This window comes from Lucilia sericata, unplaced genomic scaffold (assembly GCF_015586225.1).
Source record: "Lucilia sericata isolate MDLA Ls3-8-SP2 unplaced genomic scaffold, ASM1558622v1 Contig002553F_arrow, whole genome shotgun sequence".
Taxonomy (NCBI): Eukaryota; Metazoa; Arthropoda; class Insecta; order Diptera; family Calliphoridae; genus Lucilia; species Lucilia sericata.
The window spans coordinates 25293-39908 of NW_023996320.1; the positions used below are offsets into that span (position 1 = coordinate 25293).

Consider the following 14616-nt stretch of genomic DNA (forward strand, 5'->3'; position numbering starts at 1 on the left):
GTTTTCGTTCGTTCGTTCGTTCGTTCGTTCGTTCGTTCGTTCGTTCGTTCGTTTCGTTCGTTCGTTCGTTCGTTTCGTTCGTTCGTTAGTTCGTTCGTTCGTTCGTTCGTTCGTTCGTTTCGTTCGTTCGTTCGTTCGTTCGTTCGTTCGTTCGTTCGTTCGTTCGTTCGTTTTTCGTTCGGTTCGTTCGTTCGTTCGTTTGTTTCGTTCGTTCGTTCGTTCGTTTCGTTCGTTCGTTCGTTCGTTCGTTCGTTCGTTCGTTCGTTCGTTCGTTCTTCGTTTCGTTGTTCGTTCGTTCGTTCGTTCGTTCGTTCGTTCGTTCGTTCGTTCGTTCGTTCGTTCGTTCGTTCGTTTTCGTTCGTTCGTTCGTTTCGTTCGTTCGTTCGTTCGTTCTTCGTTCGTTAGTTCGTTTTCGTTCGTTCGTTCGTTTCGTTTTCGTTCGTTCGTTCGTTCGTTCGTTCGTTCGTTCGTTCGTTCGTTCGTTCGTTCGTTCGTTCGTTCGTTCGTTCGTTCGTTCGTTCGTTCGTTCGTTCGTTCGTTTTCGTTCGTTCGTTCGTTCGTTCGTTCGTTCGTTTTCGTTCGTTCGTTCGTTCGTTTCGTTCGTTCGTTCGTTCGTTCGTTCGTTCGTTCGTTCGTTCGTTCGTTCGTTCGTTTCGTTCGTTCGTTCGTTCGTTCGTTTCGTTTCGTTCGTTCGTTCGTTCGTTCGTTCGTTCGTTTCGTTCGTTCGTTCGTTCGTTCGTTCGTTCGTTCGTTCGTTCGTTCGTTCGTTCGTTTCGTTCGTTTCGTTCGTTCGTTCGTTCGTTCGTTTTTCGTTCGTTCGTTCGTTCGTTTTCGTTCGTTCGTTCGTTCGTTCGTTCGTTCGTTCGTTCGTTCGTTCGTTCGTTCGTTCGTTCGTTCGTTCGTTCGTTCGTTCGTTCGTTTGTTCGTTCGTTCGTTCGTTCGTTCTTTCGTTCGTTCGTTCGTTCTTCGTTTCTCGTTCGTTCGTTCGTTCGTTCGTTCGTTCGTTCGTTCGTTCGTTCGTTCGTTCGTTCGTTCGTTCGTTCGTTCGTTCGTTTTTTTTCGTTCGTTCGTTCGTTCGTTCGTTCGTTCGTTTCGTTCGTTCGTTCGTTCGTTCGTTCGTTCGTTCGTTTCGTTCGTTCGTTCGTTTCGTTCGTTTCGTTCGTTCGTTTTGTTCGTTCGTTCGTTCGTTCGTTCTTCGTTCGTTCGTTCGTTTCGTTCGTTCTTTCGTTCGTTCGTTCGTTCGTTTCGTTCTTCGTTCGTTTCGTTCGTTCGTTCGTTCGTTCGTTGTTCGTTCGTTTCGTTCGTTCGTTCGTTCGTCGTTCGTTCGTTCGTTCGTTCGTTCGTTCGTTCGTTCTTCGTTCTTCGTTCGTTCGTTCGTTCGTTCGTTCGTTCGTCGTTCGTTCTTTCGTTCGTTTCGTTCGTTCGTTTCTTCCTCTCCTTCTCTTTTTCCCTTTCTTCGCCTCTCCCCCCTCCCCCCCTCCGGCCCCCCCCCCCTTTTTCCCTCCCTTGTTCTTTTTCTTCCTCCCTTTTCCCTCTTCCCTCCTCCGAAAAACCACATTTTTCTTTCGTCTTAGAAAGTAGGAGAGAAGGGAATAAACATGATGCGGTCGGGCATAGAAGGAAAAAAACAACAATTAATTTAAAGCTTAAAATTGCTGTCTCTGTTCATGTCATTCGGTTTTTTTTTTTTGCTCCACTCTGTTGTCCTTCTCTCCAGGCCTTGTACGAGTTTTGTGGTTAAGTTTTGAAAAGTAACTATGTATGTAGTTTCTTTCTTCAGTTCCCTTTAACATTTCTGCATACGTTCGTAAAGGTTTAAGGGTGTGTACATACACATATGCATTAGTTCAAGAGTGTTCCCTAAATAACTACTAACGGTTTGTAACAATATTGTCTATGAAGAAAACTGTTGTGTACTGATTTGTCTCCTGCCTACAGATTATATCAACTATAGTCTATCGAAACAGTATCTCGTATATCGGAGAAACCATAGACTTTCAAGTATAATCCATAAAATATGGAAATATTATGTTCTGTCTAAAATCGGAACACTTTCGGAAAATAGACAGTGTTCCAATTAGACCTAGACCAAATAGCTATAAATACAAAATAGTATCTTTAATTATACTACTCATAGGATTTGTGTTGAATACAGAGACATCTCATCTAAAACTCTATACATGGTACATTTGTGACACATTTTTTTAGTGAAAAAATACATTCTATTTTCATGTTCTAATTACCACAATATACAAAAAAAAAACTTAAAATTAAATGCATATATTTAGCAAAACAAACTATAAAATAGAATAGAAAATTGAAATTCTTTAACCACAAACTAAGGAGTGTAGCAAACCAACTGAATAACTAAACATTTAACTTAAATGCAAATTTATAAACTATATACATATTGTAAATAGAAAATATAAAAAATGCTAAACTTTTAAATATTTTAAAAACTAAGCACAGGAAGTGTTACTCAATAAACATTATTGAATTCTATTAAAATTAGATTTTACTAAAAATATGATTAAATTTCAAAAGTTATTAAATTTTAACCTTGAACGTATTTCTTTATCATAGAATTTTCATTATAATTATGAGCTGCTTATGGCATCATCACCATCATCATGTTTATTTTTCTCAGGATAATGAATCCTTGTTAACTAAACTTATTTCTTACCAAAATATTAATAAACTTTCCCCTGTGTGTGTCCGTCCCTCCGTTTGTCGGTCGTTTGCTCTATTTATCTTTATTGAGCTGCTTGTGTAAAATGTTCTTATTATTGACAATAACTATCAATTTCAATATTGATTTTTTCTTGGTAACTGTTAAAGTTTATGTATGTCTGTCTACTGGTCGTAATTTTCTTTCAAATAATAAATCCTTGAAATTTTCGTCTGCCAACATTAAAAGATACAAAAATTTCAATACATTTTTTTTTCGAACAATATTATGCAAAAAAAAAATAATAATAACATAAATTATTGAACTTAAATATTTGTTGCCAAACATAATTCTACAAATGTTGACCATATTTATTTGGCCTTTAGCTCTTAAGGTTTAGAAAGAAATTGTTATTAAAATAATCATAACAACAAGAAAATAATCAACAAATTCAAATTTTATTTATAAACTTTAGTTAATAGATTTAGTATTTATCAAATACATAAAATCTCTAAATACAATAATTTCGTTTTGGGGAAGTTTATTGAAAAAGGAATTGTGGTTTATTTCTATTCAAATTAAAGAGATCGTCTGAGTTGGTTTTAGAGGGTGATATAAATACTTGTAACAGATTACAAATAAATAGAGATAAAAGTATGTACTTAAATTAATCTAGAAAAACGAATAAATTTTATTATAAGTATGATTTGAATTTGGTTATATAATCGTCTAGTAGTAGAAAAATTAATATATTTTTGAAGTATGCCTCACCGAATGCAGTTTTGCACGTAAGAACTAACTAAATAACTAACTAACTAACTAACTAACTAACTAACTAACTAACTAACTAACTAACTAACTAACTAACTAACTAACTAACTAACTAACTAACTAACTAACTAACTAACTAACTAACTAACTAACTAACTAACTAACTAACTAACTAACTAACTAACTAACTAACTAACTAACTAACTAACTAACTAACTAACTAACTAACTAACTAACTAACTAACTAACTAACTAACTAACTTGCAATCGGCCCACAACAGATCGAAGCTCCCTTAGTCTTCCTTTCTAAAGTTGTGGTTTAAAGATAAAATCTTACTGATATATTCTTCTAAGTTACTACACTTCGAATGTAAGAATTTTACATATAGATCTCTTATTAGATCTTCTTTAGAAAATAAATATTTTGATATGTAAATGACAATTTGCAGTTTTCTTCTCTATTACCGACCGAAATTCTATATTTAACATAAATTCAGTCTAAAATGATGTATTCGCATTTCCTAATATTATTTTTCGCTATTTCTCTCTCCTTCTTCTCTTTCTAGCACCAATGGTATACAATACTTTAGTATAGTCTATAAAAAATTCGATGCTATGATAGGAGATGAAGTTTATCATCGCATGGAATCGGGACAAGTGCCCGGAGTACGTCTCAATCTCTCACATTATACAGTTCTCGAAGGGGATACCGATTCACTGGATATTAAACCGTTTGAATTATTTTTGGCACTACAAGAATTCTGTCAATTGAAACGATTCCTATCGGCACAACCACAACCACCCGAAAAACCCTTAGCTTTGGGACGTTGTCACGAATGGTTTATACCGGTTTTCGAAAGATGGATGATGATTAGTAAAGCCAAAGCGCTGCAACGCATCAGAGCAGCCATACGCTTGGATGCAATTTGTGAGGGTGAACGTGTAGTGCGTTATAGTTCTTCATCGGTGGATACAGCCTCGACATTAGTTAATATTAAGGAATTTTGGAAGATAATTAACTGGCCGGATGAGGAGACGGGCGTTATATTGGAATCACAATTAATTGATGTTGTTTGTGCTACCGCCATGCATTATTGTGATTTGATACATACCGCTTTAGCGGACAGTGGCTATTATGAAATACAAGGTCCATTCCGTTGTTCCGACGACATGTGTGTTACGGTCAATAATTTAGAGTATGTTAGATTCACCTTGGCGGACTTTCGTTCCGATGACAATCTTTTGGAGGAGACAGCCGACAATTTATTGGAATCAAGTTTGGCTCATATAGAAAATCGTTGTGAACGTATACTTTCCAAATTGGCGCCACTTATGCAAACATCCCTGCAAAAGTCGGTATTTCATTTAGCCTGGTCACCGGACTCCCTACCAGCCAATCAAGCCACAGTACCTTTATTGGAATATCTCAATTCACATTTGGGCGCCTTAAATAGTGCTCTATTGCCGAAAAACTTTAATCGAGCCTTGCGTTTTGTTTGGAAGACGGTTTTGGGAGAAATGACCAGTCAAATGGAAACCGGAGATGATGCTGAAAAACCTTCTAACTTTCACAAACGTCTGTATGAAGCTTTGCAGTTATTGGTGGATTTCTTTCATGCCGAGGGTCAGGGTTTATCTTTAGAATGTTTACATTCAGATGATTTTTGGATGGTGGAACAACGTTTACAATTTCATAAAACCGAAACCACACGTCTAATAGACATGTTCTATATGAATCGCTTAAGGGAACAATTAATGGCCACTACTCCGGGTCCTTATGGCTCGTTGACCGTGAGGGCATATTTCAATCATGACTCTTTATGTGTAGAAGTATTGCATGGTCGTGATATTGTGCCCTTGGATCCTAATGGTTTCAGTGATCCCTTTGTTATAGTCGAATTGCTGCCGCGTCGGGTTTTCAGTCATTGTATGGAGCAACAAACTAATGTGCATAAGGTGAGTTGTCGAATTTAGAATAGTATTCAAAATTCTATGGAGATACTTTGTTTTAGTTATAGTAAAAAATTATTTTTATTAATGTTTTTTAACTGTTTTTTATCTTTCTTCTTTTCATTTTAATAGAAAACTTTAAATCCCATTTTCGATGAATGTTTTGAGTTCTCTGTTACCTTGGAACAGTGTCTTTGTGAAGGTGCTATGGTCTGTTTTACCGTTATGGATCATGATGTTATAACAGCCAATGATTTTGGTGGCGAAGCCTTTTTGGCTTTGGGCAGTATTCCCGGTGTGGCCGATTACAATTCCAGTGTTGAAAATTTCCATGGTCTGAAACAAATTGAATTACCATTGATGCAACAACTGGAGAAATGTAAGTAGAATGTGAAATATTTAGATTTGTATTAGAAGAAGAACCAAATGGAGTCGAAAATAAATGAACTGAGTAGATGTCTGTTCAGTGAGTCATTGAACCATGATACTCGACTTTGTAGATACCGTCAAGTGTATGTGATAAATTTTTCAGGAAAGTTGAAAAGGTGCATGCAGTTTAAATAAAGTTATGAAATTGGGGTGTCTCCGAATAGGGTCAAGTAAAGTCTACAATCAACTCAGCATATAGAGTCGAGTAGAGTTCTATTAAAATCGTCACATCCACAGTAGTGTCAAGAAAATTTTATTAGAGTGTATCAGACGAGGGTAGGGTAGAATAGTGTTGTGTTGCAGAGTGAAAATGTCTTTTCCATTTACAGGGTGAGATTTTTTGACGACTAATCATCGCCCACTTGTGTATCTTCTACGTCGGTGGCTACTTTTTTACATAGTTATGCCGGTCCATGTACACTTTCCTCAAGTAATCGAGCTATCTAATCTTTGACCATTTCCGCAAAACATCACATCCGTTTATAACCGCGCAGATGGGAAGAAAATTCAATGGTAGCACTTGTATAACATACCTTACATCCATCACCACTCGACTAAGCACACATCTCACTCATCCGACGCACTTATTGCGAAAAACATCCGACACACTCATTCTAGGTATACGGGTGGGTAAGGTCCGCATACCCCTACATCCATCGCGTTTCATATACACTTTACACCAACTCATTTACAACGAATAGTTGTCTCGGTAACAGCACCGAACTTATCCAGATTTATAGACTTTAACGTGCATCAGTCTTTTAACCAACATTCTCTTCCCGTGAATATGGGTTTAAACCACAGTCACCACGTGCACACCGAAGGAACCTCTTCATTAACCGGTACAAAACAAAGTCCGAAATCTTGTCCAGTGGGCAACCGGTTCCCGTGATACGCGTTTATGAGGCTCTCCGTTTCGACCTCATGCCAAATCATTCCAAGGAACAACCGAGGATAAATTTGAACATCACCAGTTTATAAGCCCGATAGACTAGAGGTATTGGTATCACCTCTTTTCCCCCGGATTGCAATAACACGAATATGCGGGAAGATTATCAAGGTAACATTCCTCAGGGGGATGTTGCAAAGTGAAGTAGAAACTTTCAAAGACAGATTAGGATTAAGTCAACTTGAAAAGAATTGAGTAGAGGAATGTAATACCTAGAAATGTTGAACTGTCAAGAAAGGTTTTCTCAACTAGAGAAGATTTATTTTGAAATTTGAAATTCCTATGTTGCAGAATTAAATAGAGTTATCAATTTATTAATTACATAATGCAATATTTAATAATAATAACCAGTTCTTCTTAAACATTTAATCTCATTCTCTCACTTCGATGCCCCGACATAACTCATCGAATATCAATCTCTTCCATTCTTCGATCGTATGATCCTCCTCGTCCAAAGTCTGATCATATGCATTCGGTGCTGAAGCATAAACTTCCTCCTCATCATACCAAACGTTAATATAATTGTGCCTTAAAGCTTCAGCCACCGATATACGTTCGTCTGGATCGATTTTTAACATTCTACTCAATAAATCTCTGGCTTGTTTAGTTTTAAGTTTATTCTCTTCATTTGCCTCATTAAACCTTTCGAACAGATCATCGGGAAAGAGACTTTCAAATGTATAACCCTGATAAGTAGGTAAAGTTGTTAAATAATTACGAACATTTGGTGATAATTTAGCAAGAAAAGTTTCCGATGGTGTACCCAATAGTTCAATTATTTTATTCCATTGATCCATATGATCAGTACCACGAAATAATATACCGCCACGTAAGATTTCACCAAATATACAGCCTATAGACCAAATGTCTACATTTTCCTTATAACACATACTCAAGACAACTTCGGGTGCACGGTAATAACGACTAATCACATAGGCAGTCAACATCTGTGAGTTAGCATTATTGACACGGGCCAAACCGAAATCTAATATTTTTAAGGTACAATCTGATTTAACCACAATATTAGAGGGCTTCAAATCCCTATGTATTATGCCGGCGGTATGCAAATATTTGATGCCACACAATATCTGATAGATTAGAAAAGACAATCTATCATGATCCAAGCCCATCTGAATAACACTGCTAAAATTCATATCCATTAGTTCGGTCACTAGATAAATATCCTGAAACTTTTCCAGTTTATTATCGGTAGTGAAAGCATCCAGCAAACGTATGATATTTCTATGATTCACTATCTTTAGCAGTTTCAATTCACGATAGGCTCTCTTCGCTTGCATGACATTTTGAAATGGTTTCGATAGTTTTTTAATGGCCACATTTTGTTTGTTTAAAGTATTATGGGCTGAGCAAACTATACCTTGTACCCCTGCACCAATGGGCTTTAAATTCTGATAATGTTCAGGCACTGTAAAATTGACATCACCAAATTGAACTGTATAGAATTTATAGTTCGTTAACATTCCGTTAATTGAAATTGCTGATATGTACTACAACTTTACTTAGTTCTTTATACTGCAACACTAAGACTTTCAGTGCTTTTAATAAATACAATTAAATAATTGAGGCGAGATCAGTAATAAGTGAAACCACAATATGATTAAGAGATTATAAATATTTTATATTAGCTTTTGTGTAGTAATTATAAAAAAGAAACGTGTGTCTAGCTATTTCGAGTACACAGGAAGAAAAATGGAAAATTATCATTTTATTTTTCTCTATTGTAGTCTATAAGGTATTTCAAAATTTCTGAAAGATTTTGTTAATGAAAACAATTACTCTTTCTGTAAGAGGTTACACATTGGGATTGATTAAACAATTCGATAGTAAAAATTCTTTCAATGTATATAAAAATCTATTATAAAGCGAGTTATACTTGTTTATATTTTAATCCCATTACATTCTTAAGTCAATTCTTTTCTTACTTAATTTAATCTCCTTTCATACTTAATTTAAAAAACAGGTTTTTTGAAATCTACTGGGTTATGAAATCAAGTACGAATCGTGCTCAAACCAAGCCCATTTGCTGATTATTTCATTCTTCTTCATTCCTTTATAAATCGTACATTTATTTCAGATCAAAAAATATTAAAATGAGTATATTTTTAAGTAAAACCTTTAGGTAAGAGTGCCTCCGATAGGTTAATAAGTAGTGTATTTCTGTGGGTTTGATGTATATGCAAACTAACTAACTAACTAACTACTAACTAACTAACTAACTAACTAACTAACTAACTAACTAACTAACTAACTAACTAACTAACTAACTAACTAACTAACTAACTAACTAACTAACTAACTAACTAACTAACTAACTAACTAACTAACTAACTAACTAACTAACTAACTAACTAACTAACTAACTAACTAACTAACTAACTAACTACTAACTAACTAACTAACTAACTAACTAACTAACTAACTAACTAACTAACTAACTAACTAACTAACTAACTAACTAACTAACTAACTAACTAACTACTAACTAACTAACTAACTAACTAACTAACTAACTAACTAACTAACTAACTAACTAACTAACTAACTAACTAACTAACTAACTAACTAACTAACTAACTAACTAACTAACTAACTACTAACTAACTAACTAACTAACTAACTAACTAACTAACTAACTAACTAACTAACTAACTAACTAACTAACTAACTACTAACTAACTAACTAACTAACTAACTAACTAACTAACTAACTAACTAACTAACTAACTAACTACTAACTACTAACTAACTAACTAACTAACTAACTACTAACTAACTAACTAACTAACTAACTAACTAACTAACTACTAACTAACTAACTAACTAACTAACTAACTAACTACTAACTAACTAACTAACTAACTAACTAACTACTAACTAACTAACTAACTAACTAACTACTAACTAACTAACTACTAACTAACTAACTAACTAACTAACTAACTAACTAACTAACTAACTAACTAACTACTAACTAACTACTAACTAACTAACTAACTAACTAACTAACTAACTAACTAACTAACTAACTAACTAACTAACTAACTAACTAACTAACTAACTAACTAACTAACTAACTAACTAACTAACTAACTAACTAACTAACTAACTAACTAACTAACTACTAACTAACTAACTAACTAACTACTAACTACTACTATAACTAACTAACTAACTAACTAACGAACTAACTAACTAACTAACTAACTAAACTAACTAACTAACTAACTAACTAACTAACTAACTAACTAACTAACTAACTAACTAACTAACTAACTAACTAACTACCTAACTAACTACTAACTAACTAACTAAGGTAACTTTAACCCCAAAAAACATTAATTTGGTCTTTCGGATCCCTTATTGAATAAATTGTTTGATTTAAGGAAATCCGTACTTACTATACATTTGAAACCGTTCCGGATTGATTTCAGTATTACTCAATTCTTTTTTTCACGTGCAGGACACCGTTAACAGTCTAGTTAAGCCCCAAAAGCAGAGTGGACTATAATTGAATAGTGTCAAGAAGACGTATAGATTTCAGTACTATTACAAAAAGTCTAATATATCTTTATTAGTTCTTTATTTTCAACTAAAAATAACATGATATATAACACCCTCAACTACAGTCTTCAATCACCCGATTTTTCACTACCCTGCATTATCTCTTCAAAGACCATTTTTTTCCATTCATCTATTGTATGTTCCTCATCGTCTAGACTCTGATCATATTCCTTTGGAGCTGGAGCATTAGCTTCCTGTTCATCATACCAAGGGCTAATGTAACTATGCCTTAAAGCTTCGTCCACCGATATACGTTCATCCGGATCAATTTTTAACATTCTACTCAATAAATCTCTGGCATCTTCAGTTCTACAATTAGTGTCATCACTCGGCCCATTAAACCTTTCGAACAAGGCATCGGGAAAAAGACGTTCAAACGTATATCCCCGACAATTAGGTAAAGTCCTTAAATAATTACGAACTGTGACCGATAATTTAGCAAGAAAAGTTTCTGGTGGTGTACCCAGCTGTTCAATTATTTTATTCCATTGATCCATATGATCCGAACCACGAAATAATATACTACCACGTACAATTTCACCAATTATACAGCCTATAGACCAGATGTCTACATTTTCCTTATAACGCATACCTAATATTACCTCAGGAGCACGATAATAGCGCGTTACTACATAGGCTGTCATCATATGTGAAGAAGAAGAACTTTTGCGCGCCAAACCGAAATCTAATATTTTTAAACTACAATCCGATTTCACCACAATATTAGAGGGTTTCAAATCCCTGTGTATTATGCCGGCTGTGTGTAAATGCTTAATACCACACAATATTTGATAGATCAAATATGACAATCTATCATGATCCAAACCTATGTGAATAACACTATTTAAATTCGCCTCCATTAGCTCCATTACCATGTAAACATCTTGAAACTCTTCCAATGTCTTGTCCGTGGTGAAAACATCCAGCAAACATATGATATTTCTATGATTCACTATTTTCAATAGTTTCAATTCACGATAGGCTCTCTTCGCTTGTATGACATTTTGAAAGGGTTTCGATAATTTTTTAATAGCCACACTTTGTTTCTTTAGAGTATCTACGGCTGAACAAACTATACCTTGCGCCCCCGTGCCAATGGCTTGTAAATCTTGATAACGCACAGGCACTGTAAAATTGGCATCGCCTACTTGTACCGTATGAAATTCATATATCGTTGCCATTCTGAGAATTTATTTAAATTTTTGTTGTTCGATTCTTTTTTTCTTAGTTCTTTACACTGCAACTCTAAGACAGTGAGTGATTGTAAGATTTAAAATTAAATAATGGAGGTGGAATCGATAAGAAGTTAACCACAATATGATTAAGACATTATTTATATTTATACCCTACACCACTTTAGTGGGGAGGGTATATTGGATTTGTGCTGATGTTTGTAACATACAAAAATATTCGTCCTAGACCCACCTTAAAGTATACCAATCGGCATAGAATCGTCCATGTAAACCTTGTGCGCAAGGTACAGGTCGCAATTTTCAAGATAATTGGATGAAATTTGGCACGCAAGTTTTATTTGACCCAAGGACGAAGCCTATTGAAAATGGTTAAAATCGGTCCATTATTTCACCTAGCCCCCATAGAACAGAACCCCCCGAAAAGGGCTTCTGAGTTCATAATTATGTTAAATATACAGATATATCGATAAAATACGGCACAACTAAATTTTATAGAAGTCTTGATGACCCTGCCAAATTTCATAAAGATCGGGCCCCATTTGACCCTAGCTCTCATACCAAGTCCCCTTCAAAATTACTTGAATGTCCCAAATTATTTGACCCTAGCTCCCATACAAAGTCCCCTTCAAAATTACTTGAATGTCCCAAATTAACTTATAAACACAAATATCGCGATGAAATTCAGCACAATAAAATATTATGTAAATATAAATATATTCACAAAATTTTATCGGGCTTGGTCCATATTTGCCCCTAGCCCCCATATAAAGCCTCTTTCAGAAAATTAGTTTTTCATCCATAAATTGCTTAAATGTATGGGAACAAGGGAATATTGAAGATAAATGCTTTATTATGAAAAATAAATCACATTTAATATTCATAACTGGTGTAGGGTATCATATGGTCGGCCGCGCCCGACTATACTTTCTTACTTGTTTACATTAGATTTTGTGTAATTTTAAAAATTTTCTATAAAATTACTTTGGTTAATTAGTACGCGGGTTAAGGGGAAATTTGATGAAAATATGTGTTTTCAGTTCATATTAGAACAGAGTATAAAAATAATATCAAAGTTGAAAAAAGTATAGCAGAGTCGAGGAGGAATCGAGTTACCGAATACTTGATAGAATGCCCTTTCCTAACGTTTCAAATTTCAGCACAGAGCACAGTTGAGAGTAGTAGAATACAGTCTGAGTGTAAAGGAGTAGAGAAAAATATTTCTTTAAAGAAACTTGATTTTTTAACAAAAAACTAAACATACAAAATATAACAAAATTTTTTTTTTTTTAAATCTTTCTCCACAGGCAATCCCATTTTACAAATTCTGGAATTGCGCGTTAATGACAAACTAGCTCAAGATTTTGTACGTAAGCAAAAAGCACGAATAATCGAATAAAAAGCTTACAAAATATGCCCGAAATTTGAAAGTTTATGAAACGAAGCTACAATCAAATTGTATGTATGAAATTTTTAAAATTTTAACAACAATTAAAACAAAACAAATTTATTAAAAAAAACTATTGACAATTGTATAAAATTAATAAAAAAAAAAAACTTAAAAGTGAATTGAAAAAAATGGTGCATAAAGACTATAGAAGAAACACAAAACAAAAATATATAGAAAACTTTAGAAAAAACGGATCTTAGAGAAAGCGTATTAGAATTTGTAACATTTGGTAAAAACAAAACAATTACAAAGTTTCAAACAAAAATTATAAATAACTTAAATTTATAAAAAAACCATAATATTTAAAGCAGCCAAAAAAAAAGCAAAGAAATTTAATAACATATAATAAAAACTTATTTAAACAAAATCTTTGCTAAACCAACAACCAACAAAACAAACAAGATTTTCAAGAAAGAGTTAAAAAAACCTTAAAAATTATGAAAATGTATAATGAAAAACTGAAAATAACCAAAACAAATAAAAAAAGAAACTTAACCAATTAAAATGCAACTTTTAGGGAATCTTTTTTGGATAAACTTTTTTTCAAATGCTTCTTTTTTTAACAGAATAAGCCAAACCAACTACACTACATAACATAAATAAACCACCAGTTTTAATAAAATATAACAAAAAAAAAAAAAATACTATAAAAAACGGAAGAATTTAATACACAGAGAAGCAAATCAACTACAATTTACCAAAATGCTGAATTAATTTTTATTCTTAAAATCATTGCAAGATAAGAAATAAAATATAACAAAATAATTAAAAAAAAATATTATTACAAATAATGGATTATATATATTCATACTTATTTAAAAATTACTAAAGACTAACAGATACATAACGTCATTATTTACAGTGATGTAGAAAAGTAAAGAAAATTACACCTTTTTTTAACCACTAAACATTTAATTAATAATGCTAAGGAACCATATAAAGTGAAATTATAGTTCAGTTCTAGTTCAGTTCTAGTTCAGTTCTAGTTCAGTTCTAGTTCAGTTCTAGTTCAGTTCTAGTTCAGTTCTAGTTCAGTTCTAGTTCAGTTCTAGTTCAGTTCTAGTTCAGTTCTAGTTCAGTTCTAGTTCAGTTCTAGTTCAGTTCTAGTTCAGTTCTAGTTCAGTTCTAGTTCAGTTCTAGTTCAGTTCTAGTTCAGTTCTAGTTCAGTTCTAGTTCAGTTCTAGTTCAGTTCTAGTTCAGTTCTAGTTCAGTTCTAGTTCAGTTCTAGTTCAGTTCTAGTTCAGTTCTAGTTCAGTTCTAGTTCAGTTCTAGTTCAGTTCTAGTTCAGTTCTAGTTCAGTTCTAGTTCAGTTCTAGTTCAGTTCTAGTTCAGTTCTAGTTCAGTTCTTGTTCAGTTCTAGTTCAGTTCTAGTTCAGTTCTAGTTCAGTTCTAATCCACACTTCCTTCAGTTATGGTTCAGTTCTGGGTTTCTTTCCATTCTTGTTCATTTCTAATTCTGTTCCAATTTTAGTTCAGCATAGGTCAAACAGATTTCTTTATTTTTACTAGTGAATACATATTTCAGAAAATTAAATTAAAAAAAAAAATTTTATAATTTTCCTAATTAACAAATTGTATGATTTTATAACTCTTATGTCAATTACAAAAAAAAAAAAAAAAATGGTTT

The 14616-nt window shown here is 33.6% G+C and overlaps 3 protein-coding genes across 3 annotated transcripts in view; 1 reads left to right on the forward strand and 2 right to left on the reverse strand.

Moving 5' to 3' along the window:
* Positions 1 to 13633, forward strand: part of LOC119614070 (BAI1-associated protein 3) — a 31322-nt gene extending 17689 nt beyond the window's left edge. The window contains exons 6-8 of the mRNA XM_037970172.1: positions 4006 to 5395; positions 5522 to 5768; positions 12847 to 13633. Coding sequence (XP_037826100.1) covers positions 4006 to 5395; positions 5522 to 5768; positions 12847 to 12938 — 1729 coding nt within the window. The 3' untranslated portion in view covers positions 12939 to 13633. The remainder of the gene's footprint in view (positions 1 to 4005; positions 5396 to 5521; positions 5769 to 12846) is intronic.
* Positions 7067 to 8306, reverse strand: LOC119614072 (stress-activated protein kinase JNK-like). Its single transcript, XM_037970174.1, has one exon. The coding sequence runs from the start codon at positions 8246 to 8248 to the stop codon at positions 7139 to 7141; it is 1110 nt and encodes a 369-aa protein (XP_037826102.1). The 5' UTR covers positions 8249 to 8306; the 3' UTR covers positions 7067 to 7138.
* On the reverse strand, positions 10324 to 11593 carry LOC119614071 (stress-activated protein kinase JNK-like). The gene has a single exon (XM_037970173.1). The coding sequence runs from the start codon at positions 11528 to 11530 to the stop codon at positions 10418 to 10420; it is 1113 nt and encodes a 370-aa protein (XP_037826101.1). The 5' UTR covers positions 11531 to 11593; the 3' UTR covers positions 10324 to 10417.
* Positions 13634 to 14616: the final 983 nt, after the last annotated feature.

What these genes read in the sequence shown, in the direction of transcription:
- LOC119614072 (XM_037970174.1), bottom strand. Translation starts at nt 8,248, where the DNA reads ATGTTAACGAACTATAAATTCTATACAGTTCAATTTGGTGATGTCAAT.
- LOC119614071 (XM_037970173.1), bottom strand. Translation starts at nt 11,530, where the DNA reads ATGGCAACGATATATGAATTTCATACGGTACAAGTAGGCGATGCCAAT.